This window comes from Enhydra lutris, unplaced genomic scaffold (assembly GCF_002288905.1).
Source record: "Enhydra lutris kenyoni isolate GAN:26980312 unplaced genomic scaffold, ASM228890v2 scaffoldscaffold54, whole genome shotgun sequence".
In the NCBI taxonomy this organism is placed as follows: Eukaryota; Metazoa; Chordata; class Mammalia; order Carnivora; family Mustelidae; genus Enhydra; species Enhydra lutris.
Window position 1 is genome coordinate 3,838,674 of NW_019154138.1, and position 11,360 is coordinate 3,850,033.

Consider the following 11,360-nt stretch of genomic DNA (forward strand, 5'->3'; position numbering starts at 1 on the left):
CAGTCCTTCTGAGTAAATCAAAGACAAGTCTCAGCGTGGTGATGATGGGTCCCTAACACCTGTCTCTCTGTTTCTTTTAACAAAGAACCTCTAGCAGCCTCGTGTTCAAGGCCCGTCGCAGACAAAGGCCTGTGAGTTGTACTAAGGGCAATAGGTTTCATTGTGTAGACTTTTAGAGCTACCTTTCTAATTATAGCAAGTGATTCTGATTTTCCATTTAGAGTGGTAATCGGAAGTTTCGTTTTCAAAGAAATTTCCATAAGCGTAAGGGGGACTGCTGGAAGGAAAACGGCAAGTGGATGATGGAACAGGTGGCAGCATTGTGGCGCCCCAAGGGGAGGGGGCGTGTGGCTGAGCTGGAGGATGCTGGGAACGAAGCGCTTGGCTGAGTTGCTGCAGGAGGGACAGGAAGCATCTGGAGAGCCTCTGAGCAAGTACCCCTCCCCCACTAGCAGGTGGGATTGCAACTGTGTTTGCTGCACGGGGCGGAGTTACAGCCAAAGGAACTTCCAGAGCCCACCCCGAACTGAGCCTCCAGGCCAGCCGGCCCTGGCCAAGGCTCCAGACTCCGGGAGCCCCCGCAGGTCCGGCTGGGTGACCCCCAATGGTCTCTTGGAATTCCAGCCCTTATTCTGTCTGTCCTGCCTGCCAGACCACGTCACTTGGATGTGGACATCGAAGACCTGGTGCTGGAGCTCTCCCTGTCTCCTGTGTGACCTTGAGGGAGTTCCTTCTCCAGGCCTGTTTCCACCTAGAAACAGAGATAAGTGAAATGATCTTGAAGGGCCCTTAAGGATGAGAGGACAAGGAACATAGCCTTAGTACCTCCTCTCCCCTTTCCCCTCCAAAGTCGGGCTCAGTGGGAAAGGCACGGGGGGCAGTGTCACACTGACCCGAGTTTAATTTCCTATTCTACCCATTGTGAACCGTGGGACCTTGGGCATGTTACTTCACCTGTCAGGGTGTCTGTGTCTTCATCAGTAAGAAGGGATAAGAATATCTCCTGAGCAGAGCTGCGCCGCAGTGATGAGGAAAGCCTGGGACACACAGCTGGGCTCTGAAAGCACTGGGGAGCTCTGGGTTTTCATGCACAGGCGGCCTGTGGCAGTGCCCATCCTCCCATTCCGGCTTGGGGTCAGGCAAGAGACTCACATCCCGGGCACAGGGGCTCACCAAGTAACCTGACCCCAGCCTACAGGAGACCTTCATGGGAACAAGCCCCCTCAGGCTTAGGGCACGAGTGCCCAGAGTGGGGTTCCTGGGTGTGGGTGAGGCTGGCATGGTGCTCCCACCTGGAGCTCCCTGGGTCCTGTCTGGGGACACGTGGATGGGAAGAAGCCTGGGTGGAGAGAAGACGGGTGGAGCTTATGACCTTGTAGGTTCCTTCTACCCCATATTATAGGCTTTTTAAAAACTTCTTTCTATATACTACACACGCATATCACACATCTATTAAACTGCCCGTGTTGGGCACTTTTTCCTTCTGAGCGACTGTGTGGGGCACCTGAGATGGATGGCGTTTTACATTTGATGAAATGACTTACAGTCAGGAAGATCTTCACCATTGTAAACAGAGCCACAGCCTTTTATTTTTCCACAGAGCACTTTAACCTTCTCTCTCAAGATGTCCAACATCTCCCATTCAAAGTGTCCTTCTCCCGGAATAAACTGAGAGACCCAAAGCTTTCTTTGTCCCTAAGTGTCAGGTTGGTTTCTCGCCTGCAGAGCAGAGCCTGGTAGGGCCATTCCAGCTTCTGCCACATGGTGTCGCTGTTGAACCCATTTTGGTGCAGTTTGGTCAATGCCTGTTCACTACTAGAGTGGTCTCTTTGTCCAGTCCAATTCCTACATGGGTCAAGCTGGTGCCTCACACGAAGATGCGGAGCAACAGCCTCTTTATTTCACTCTCATAAGCCCAGCCAGATGGTTTAGGTTTTCAGGGACCTCCAGCCTCAAATACATATTGCCCCAAACCAGCCTGGACCACCGGCTTCAAGCCCAGTGTTGAACCTAGGTTATCGGTCTGGTCTCCCCTCCACTCTGGGCTCCTGGTGTCCTTTCCTGACAGCAGACTTCAGTCAAGGGCATTCCAGCCCATCGGAGAGGTTCCAAGAACATTGTCCTTCAAATGCGGGAGGTGTTAAGCATTCAGTCTCACCCTGCTGGGTATCACTCCCCTCCCTCAGGGCCATGTCTGTGTAACTCATGGAGCCTCGTCAAGGGCCACATGTTTTATAAATGAAAACCCATCTGGACTCCGAGTTACAGCATCGTGACCAGAGAATTGTTGACCAATTCCCTTCCTACCAACGCCTTGTTTCACAGACTCTTGTGACAGGATGATGTTCTAGCCCAGAGTCCTCCCACCCTTGAAAGGGCGACATACACCCCATCCCAGGGACAAAGCTGGCCTTGAAGAGCGGTGGGTGAGCTTTTGTTTAGCCGAGTTGTGTCTACACACTAAGAAGGAAGAGCTGGAATGGTTAGGACCATGGTGGGGATCTTGGCAGGCAACCTCGAGGGAGGAGGAGCAGAAAGGGAAGACAGGGCAGCTGGTGAGAGCTGTCTGGAGGAAGGGGCTTAAGCTTTGTCCACAGCGTGCAATGCAAACCACCCCCTCCAGCGACCCCCGAAAGCATCAAAAAGCTGGATCTCACTCCCCAGCACTTCCGCAGCTGGGTTTGTGGTTTCCAGATGAGGTGAGTCTGACATCAAAGGCACACAGGACACAGGCAGAGGCTTCTGAGGACCCCGGGGGGTGGGGGGAGCACACCTCGGATGCAGACATGGAGGACCAGAGGAGGGGCTTGTCCAAAGTGTCACCCAGCAAGTTCAAGCCTCAAGTGGCTCCTCCCACTAAACACTCCCCCCCAACAGTCCGTGTCCCTTCCCCACCACCCCGCCATGGCCACGATCCCCAGTCTCCAGCCTACCCGCCAGAGGGACTCAGTACAGATACTCCCGGACCGTGAGCTCCTTCAGAGTGAAGCCCCAGGGGCTGGGCTGGCGGAGCTGGCTCTCCTGCAGCTTCTCCTGCAGCGACACAAAGTCCTTGCCCAGCGCGTAGGCCAGGCAGATCATGGCGTCCAGCAGGGGGGCGTAGTAGCGGTGGCCCTCCCGGGCCTGCAGGCACTGCAGCGCCCTCTCCCCGGCCGCGAAGGCCTCGGCGGGGCGCTCCAGGTCCCGGTGGCACACGAGCATGGCGCAGAGCGCCGGCACCATCATCACCGGGCAGTGGGCCGTCAGCTTCTCCTGCAGGGGCACCACGCGCACCAGGATGTCCAGGGCCCGGCCGTACTGTCCCCCGCGCAAGCAGCCGAACGCCTCCCGGAGCTCGGGCCGTGTGAGGAAGTCTATGAACTCGCGGGAGCGCCGCACGCAGCGGATAGCGTAGAGCAAGGTCAGGTACTCCTTGAAGGCCAGCTTGCGCTCGGAGATCATCTCCTCGGTGAAGTTGCCTACCAGATGCTTCTTGGGGAAGGCGATGTCTTCGATCTCTTCCCTGAACGTCTTGAGGAGGTTTTTCTGGAGCATCTCAAAGTCTGAATAGCGCCTTTCCAGCACGGCTTTGTTGCTGTCAAAACTCCCTGTCTGGATGACGACGATTTGGTACATCTGCGTTGCAGAGACAGAGAGAGAGAGAGAGAGAGAGAGAGAGAGCGCATTTGACTACATCCTAATGGGAGATTTTTCACTGGCAGAGTGAGCCCTGGCAAATAAAAATAATGATGATCATCATTTAAAGCAGACCCCGAAAATGGGTTATCGTTCTATGTAATTCTGTTGTAAATTGCCATCAGCATCCGCCGAGCTATAAAAGTGATCGGTGACAAGAGGCCACCTGAGAATAACAAACCCAGCGGCTCGGAGGCATCTCGTGGGACCAGGAGCACGGAAGCAGGTGGCGCGGGGCGGGGGCTGGGGGTGCTCCGGGCTTTCCATCCTCAAAATGGGGCCTCGGGTTCCTGACTCAGGGAGCTTGGGTTTGAGCTGTGTTTCCCCAGCGAACAACCCGTGAGAGATGGTTTGGGGCCGTAGGTGGGCAGTGAAGTTCTATGGTAAGAAAATGATTGATTTTCAGGTCTCTTTCAGTTAGAGAATCCTGATGAAGGGCTCGGGTTCCTTGGGTTATAATTCCAGCCCTGCTGCGTTCTAGCTGTGCGATCTTAGGCGGATAATTGCATCACCGCGGGCCTCAGTGTGCCCATCCATGAAATGAGAGGGTAGTCATGGCACTTCCCTCGCTGGGTGAGGATGGAATGGGTTAACACTGGGCACCCATGGGGGACTGGGTTCAACCTGCAGTCAGCACTTTAGCATCCACTGTTGGCATTCTGGTCCCAGTTAAGGGACCAGGTGGGGAACGAAGGTTGAGCCTGGCTCCTACTTGGACCTGAACACCGCCCCCACCGCAGGCTCAAATCCCATTTTAACAGAGAGCGGCGCCCCCAAGCCCAGAGGTTGCGGCCAGCCCTGGTACAACCAGCTAGAATCTAATGACAGCACTTAGCTTTCCTTGGATTTACTTTCAGGATTACCTTTTCTTTGTGCTACGTGATACTGATTTCCCTTTGGAAAATACTGACTTCGTGTTTTTAGAAAGCGATCTGATTTATAGAAAAAGAGGTTAATTGTTATTACCTATCATTTTATGCAATATATAATTAATGATTGGGGATATCAAAAACTGTTGAAAGGACACAGATGGCTGGTTCTGGCTGACATGGAATAAATCTGGGCTAGTTCCTTCTCGGGATCGGCGATTGTGACTCACTGCTCTCCAGTTCTCACAGTGCTTAACACCATACCCAGCGCGCGCGCAATCTTGCTTTTTGACCGTTGTCTCCCTTAGAACTCTGTTGGTCAGACTGCACCGGCCCATTTCACAGTGGGGCAAGTTGAGGCCCAGGGCCTGGAAGGAAGTGATGAAAGGCTCGCCCTCCCTGCCCTATCTCAGCTTACCACAAACTTGGAGACTTTTCTCTCCTCGATGCGGGCGGACGCGACCTCGAAGAGCAGCTTGACGCGCCTCCAACAGCGTTTCTCCTTCCGCCAGTACTCCTGCAGCTCCCCGGTGGTCATGCTGGAGTTGGGGCTGGGGCTGCCCGGAGCGTCTGGAGGGACGGCACCAGTCAGCCCTTGCACCAGGTCGGGGCGCTTTGGGGACAAGGGTCTGGGGACATGGCTGGGTCTGTCGGGGATGGGAAGTCCGAATCTGGAAGCGCTGTGCCTCGCCTCCTCCCCGGCCCTGCCCACCCAGACTCTGGTTCCCGCAAACCCGGCTGCAGCCATCCCACCGCCGGCAACCTGAAATAGCCCCGCGTTCCCCAGCTGGTTTCTCCATTGCGACACGCAGACGCGTGTGTTGCACCATCCACTTTCGGCCTGCAGATCAGCCACTGTGAGACCCATGCTCCTGAAAAGCAGGGATGGTGGCTTGTTCCTTTCTGTACTCCCTAGGGCACTGACACAGTAGTGGGGGTTGGGGAAGTGAGCACACGCATCAGCTACCAGAGGAGGGAGCTACTGAGAATGCGGGGCTCCTGGCTCCGCCTGGTGGGCCCCTCCCCGCTCTCTCATCTCCTTTTCCACATTTCCTGCTTTTGCTTGCACGTGCTACTCCTTATGCCTTAAATGCCACCCTCCTATCTCCCTACCTGGAAAACTCACCGTGTCTCTTAGAGCTCACATGCACCCTGAGCCATTGTGATCATCTCGGGAAAGATGAAAATCCTTCCCCACCGAAATGCACTGATCATTGTGCATGTGATTTCAAGAGATATGGAGACTTGGGTGGGGGGTGGGGGGGTGGGGCTTCTCCACTGGTGTCCTTCCAGATCCAGGCCATAGGTCACTTCTACTGTCCCCTGGCATTAGAGTTAGAGCCTCCCACCTTGTCCCTACAACCTTTTGGGTGACATCTTGAATTATTTTTCACAGATCTGTTTCCCCACCAAACTTGAGGGCCAGCAGTGTTGGGCTGGTTCCCCCACCCCACCCCCGCGGGGCTAAGGACAGAGCAGACGTTTCATAGGGAAGTATTGAACAACTGCCTGAATGAGTAAATACATTTGCTCCAGGAAATGGCGCTCTGGTGGACACTGTCAGCGCTGGGCAGTGCTGCTTGGCACTCACTGCTCAGAAATGTCCCCACTGGCCCCACTGGCTTCCTACTGAACGCACCTAGGGCTCTCATGCTGGGTCTTTCTTGAGCTAAATCACGCTGCTCTGGAGCTGCTCTTGGCGGATGAAGGATGGGACTGGAGGGCTGGTGAGTAGTAGCCTGGCCTCCTTGCCTCCTGAATGGGACAAGTCTGAGATATGTTCTATAGGGTTTGCGGAGGACCCTTGCTGGGACCGAGCCCAGTTGCCCAAAGCAGTCGTCAACCCTTGATACTGGCTTCCTGCCCTTTCTTTCTTCGCTCCTTTCCTCAATGTACCCCTCCCCTGCTATGATTCCTGGGACCATCTCCCAGAAGAACAACGGACATCAAATACTTGTGCCAAGTTGAGAAAGCTGCTCTCTCTCCCGTGGCCCCCGTTGAAGGACCCAATATTTATATTTTGAGTGTCTTCCAATCTCTATCTCTGACCACACTCCAAGCCCACCTAAGTGCCCTTCGGGTCCTGGACACGGGAGGTCTCGGCCTGTGGCTGATGCTTCCTGCCTGGTCCCTGCTGTGCACTTGGCTGTGGGTCCTGTCCATCCAGGGCTCCCGGGGTGCTCGGGACTGGCCATGCTCCAAGGCTGCCAGAGGGACAAAAGACAACAGTGAGTTCCCGCTGACGTTGGGGTTCCTGGAGGGTCCTGGGGTGCTAGGATCTGTGTCATAGTCCTCATGGCTGAGCCCTCCCCTCCCCACCTAGCTGTCTGCCCAGCTGCCACATGCGAGGCTTGGGTCTACTGCCCCTTTGCTGGACTGATTGGTCCAAGGCCTTCTGTTATTGTTGCCATGCTTCTATGATCAAGTTCTCTGAATCTTAAGTGCGGTGATTTCAAGCCAAGGTAGTGGCTTTAGGGATTACTTGGGAGAAAGATGCCAGCCTATCCTGAAGAACATCCCAATATCCCATTTATGTCCCGTGTGTAAATAAAATCTCAGTGCCCCAAGTGAGGGTCCAGGGACATATCCTTCCCTTCTCTCTCTCCCTCTTTAAGAAAACACTTACTGACAGTTTGTGGAACACACTTCGTAGGCACCTAAGTGCTTCACACCCCCTTAGTTCACACCCACAAAAATCTTCTGTGAATCCCAATCACAGAAGAGGAAACTGAGGTTTAGCCCAAGGTGATGCGGCTGATGAGCCCGACCCACGAGCAAAGCTGAAAGTCTGTGACGTGTCAGTGCGCACGCTCTGCCCTCAACACCCACTCGCTCAATTAACCAAGTCTGTGTGCAGGAGGAGTTTTACCTCCATCTTTTGATAAAGGAACCAGGACTTGGAGCTGCCTACGATCCGAAGGCTCGTAGGTGATGCTCAGGACGTATGTGGTACCCTCCTCGGGGCCAGGGGGAGCGCAGCCAGCTGGAGTGGGGGGAGGGAGCTAGATTATGCTGTAACTCTGTCTGCAAACCAGACCCGTGAATGGAGAGGACCAGGTGCCAGCAATTCTCTGTGCCTCAGTTTCCCATAAAATGGGTCTAAGAATGGAGCCTGCCTTCATGAAGCTGGTGTGAGGGTTAAGCTGGGGAGACCATGCTCGGGCTCCGCACAAACCAGATGCTGTATCATAAATGGTCCCTGCTATTGATATGGGAGACATAATAGTCCTTGCAGAAATATTTGAAGATCAGTGACTCTCCACTAAGGTATAAATTGGAATAGAATTTAACACGTCTGAGACAAATTAGAAATAGGATGATGAAAAGATTAGCTTGGATGGAGTCAGGAGCTGGGGCAGCCCTTTGGCAGAAAAATCCAAAATCAGGGCACCTGGGTGGCTCAGCCAGTTAAGTGTCTGCCTTCAGGTCAGGTCATGATCCCAGGATCCTGGGATCGAGTCCCACATCGGGCTCCCTGCTCGGTGGGGAGCCTGCTTCTCCTTTTCCTTCTGCCTGCCACTACCCCTGCTTGTGCTCGCTCTCCTTCTGTGTCAAATAAATAAAGTCTTAAAAAAAAAAAAATCCAAAATCAGAAGGGTGAGATTTGAGGGAGCTCTAAGGAGCACATGAGGCAGAGCTGGGACACAAACTCTGGTTGGCCCGCTCTGCCCTATTCCTGGATCCGTGTCTGAATCCGCCGCATGTCTTGACCCTTCTGCTGACTATAGCCTTGAGGGGTGGGACTCCTGCTGCTGTAATGGAGTCCCAGCTCTGTCCCTGGGCATGACCGAGCCCATCCCAGCTCCATGGCTGTGGCGCCCCCTGGACAGGCCTGGCTTGGGGAGAGCTGAGGTCAGCTGGGGCCAGGGTTCCTCCTTCGGGGGACAGCTATTGCTTGCTCAGGTGAAAGGAACCCTGGGCCACTCTCCAGGTGGTTCTGTGCTGTTGCCCAGTGCATGTCTCTCCAGGACCCTTCCTCCAACTTACTTTCTATGGATGGGAAACTGAGGCACAGAGCAAGGGCATGGCTGGCCCAGGGCTGCACACACTTGAGCCACTAGGGCCTGCATGCCTCATTTGCTGCTTCTCCCCTTACGGGGTCAGGACTTCCATCCTGACCAGCTGTGGGTCTGTATGAAAGTTACTTAGTATCTCCAGCCCTCAGTGTCCCCACCTGAGAAGTGTGGCTGCAGGCTCCGTCTTGCTGACTAGACATGGAGGGTGGGGGACGCGTTCTCTAGAGCCTGATGGGTGTCCAGGTGGGGTAGTGAGTGGTCTTCATGCTCTATTACCTAATGGACTCTGGGTGGCCTAGGTTCTTGGAAACCCAATGCTTCCTGTGGGCACTCCTAACTCCTCAGTTGGCTCATCTGTAGAATGGGTGATGGTGAGCCTCAGTTGTCCCAGCCCTTCCAGCTCTGCTGTCCTGTTCAGGCAGCTGGTGCCAGGTCAGAAGAAGGGCACAGTTTTCCCAGAGACCCTGTGAGACCCCAGGAATCATGGCCTTGGCTGAACGCACCAGTCAAGACCTGGAAAAGCTGAGCACGAACCCAGGGCTTTGAATAAAAATCAAATTCAGCAGTCAAAGCCACTTCACTTGTGTTTTCTCTTATAGGGTTGTCTGGGAGTCACCATGAGGGGAGTGAAAAGGAGAAAGGTATTCATTCATTGGTGCATGCACAGAGTCTTGGTCATCTTCCCCTTCCTCTCTAGGCCTCAGTCTCCTCATCTGTGAAATGGGGAAAACAGCCTGTCACTCCAAAAGCTCTTTGGGGACAACCACACATGGGGCTTTGTGGGTACTTCTCTCCTCTGTCCATACTCTGTATAGCAAAGATTTCTAGATTTCTAGATTTGACTAGAAAATCCTACAAATGTTGGAGTTGGGTAGGGGTCCTGTGCTTGGCCCAGGAGACAGAGAAGCTTCCCAGCCCCCTCCCCATCCAGCTGTGTGTGTAGACATTCTGCTCCTTCCCTCCCAGGCCTCTCCTCCCTCTGAGGGCTGCCTGCCATGGCCAGGCCTTCTTCTGATGGCTATACCGGGCCACCTTGAGAGCCCATGCTACCTTCCTGAGGGGGCTGCAGAGGACTTTCCATCAGAGTGAGGGATCCCGGACACGGGGGGGCACACTCACATTTGGAACTCTCCCAGGTGCTGGGAGCTTATAACAAGCAGGTTCCCTGGCTCTTGACATAGGAGAGTCCCACCCGGCAGGTCTGGGAATGGGCCCCGGATTCTGCATTTTGCACAAATGGCCAGAGGCTATGCTGACACGGGGGTTCCCTGGCACCACGTTTTGAGAAATGCAGGTGTGGTGACTTATTCCCCTGCCTCAAGAGGGGTCATAGAAGTAGCTCAAAAGAATCGAGGTGATGGAAGTTCGGGGAACTGCCTCCTGCTCTAACCCAATGAGCTAAGGAGAGCCCCACACAGAGCGGCTGTCACCAACCCTTCCCTACCCCGCCCTGCCCCCAACAGGTACTGAAGGAGGGCCACAGGGGGAGGGGGCTCAGACCACAGGGAGGGCAGAGCCCCACTGAGGTTGGGATCAAACACTGACCTGAAGCCTCTCTGGTTCTGTGTGGGTCCAGGGGTCCGGGGGGAGTGTCACATGGCCGCCTTCAGCCCCCCTCGGTTCCAGGCTCCAGCGAGCTGCTACTTTTAAGTTCCCCGTTTGAAAACAGGAAATAGGCTATGTGACCCGCTCTTGGTGCCCCAGCCCATTGGCTGATGACAGACAGTATATGAACCCCACTGACAGGTGGCCTCACAGGGCAGGGGTGGGGCAGGACGGGGCAAGGCAGGGCCAGCCCCGAGGGATCCAGTTCTGAGGGATCTAGATGGGCCTCACACAGCCTTGCAATGAGCTTGGCTGTCCCTCAGAGTCTCAGATAGTCTCTGGCATTCCAGCAGCATCCCCTATCCCGCTTTAATATTCATTATCCTCCCCTGCGAGCTAGGCCTGATGGGAGTCTTCATGCTCCACTGACAAGTGCAGAAACAGAGGTTTGGATCACAGAGCTGCAGGGATCAGAGCCAGTGCCTGGTAGGGAAGGGAATTGGGGTAAACTCACAGTTCCACTTGGTGCCTTTCTCTGGGCAAAACTGCATTCAACTCTCCCAACAGAAAGTACTGGGGAAGTCCGAGCTCTGGGCTGTGATATGATTCACAGCCACGAGTATTTGTGACCTTGAGGGTAGGAGACTGGGACAAAACAAAACAAAACAAAAAAACGAGCCTTGCCAAGAGGGCCACCATGTATTTCTTCTGAGCTAGGATCCCCTCCTTCCCCATTAGAGGCAGTCCCACTCAGAATTCTAACTGGGGTCCCTTCTTTGCTTTTCTTTGTAAATGACAACCTATGAACAGACCCCGAAACAATAGAGCTTAATTGTACCTACCTTGGAATTTTATATAAATTGAGCCACGCATAGAGTTTGTAGCTTTGGTGTCTTGTTTCCTTCGTTCAACATTTCTGTGCATAAGACGCATCCACTTGTGTGTGTGTGTGTGGCTGGAGTTTTTTCATTTTTGTTGTTGTGTTGCTACATTATTTGAATACATCATTATTTCACCTTATGTTTTTTTTTTTTTTTTTTTTTTTTTTTTGGTCTGTGAATGCACATTTGGGTTATTTCTGGTTTGGGCCACTGTGATCAGTGCTGCTGGGGATAATCTTCCATGTTTATCCAAGCGCCCATGCTTCTGAAGGTGAAACCTGGGTCTTAGATTATGAACCGCTGAATAGCTTTGGACTCTGCTGGATTACAGCAAACGCTGCCCGCCCCCCACCCCCCGCCCCCCCCTCCCCGTG

General features: G+C 54.0%; 1 protein-coding gene across 8 annotated transcripts; it reads right to left on the reverse strand.

Moving 5' to 3' along the window:
• Nucleotides 1-1,557: 1,557 nt before the first annotated feature.
• On the reverse strand, nucleotides 1,558-10,289 carry LOC111157375 (sorting nexin 20). Of its 8 annotated transcripts, XM_022518733.1 has the most exons (5): nucleotides 10,106-10,289; nucleotides 8,719-9,273; nucleotides 6,610-6,748; nucleotides 4,963-5,114; nucleotides 1,558-3,615 (listed from the first exon to the last, which is right to left on the reverse strand). In XM_022518733.1, exons 2-5 carry the CDS (start codon nucleotides 8,758-8,760, stop codon nucleotides 2,947-2,949), a joined length of 1,002 nt encoding a protein of 333 aa, XP_022374441.1. In that variant the 5' UTR covers nucleotides 8,761-9,273; nucleotides 10,106-10,289; the 3' UTR covers nucleotides 1,558-2,946. The 8 variants fall into 8 exon arrangements, with proteins under 8 accessions (XP_022374441.1, XP_022374444.1, XP_022374443.1 ...); XM_022518736.1 differs by lacking the exon at nucleotides 8,719-9,273; XM_022518735.1 differs by lacking the exon at nucleotides 10,106-10,289 and having other exon boundaries at nucleotides 9,064-9,973.
• Nucleotides 10,290-11,360: the final 1,071 nt, after the last annotated feature.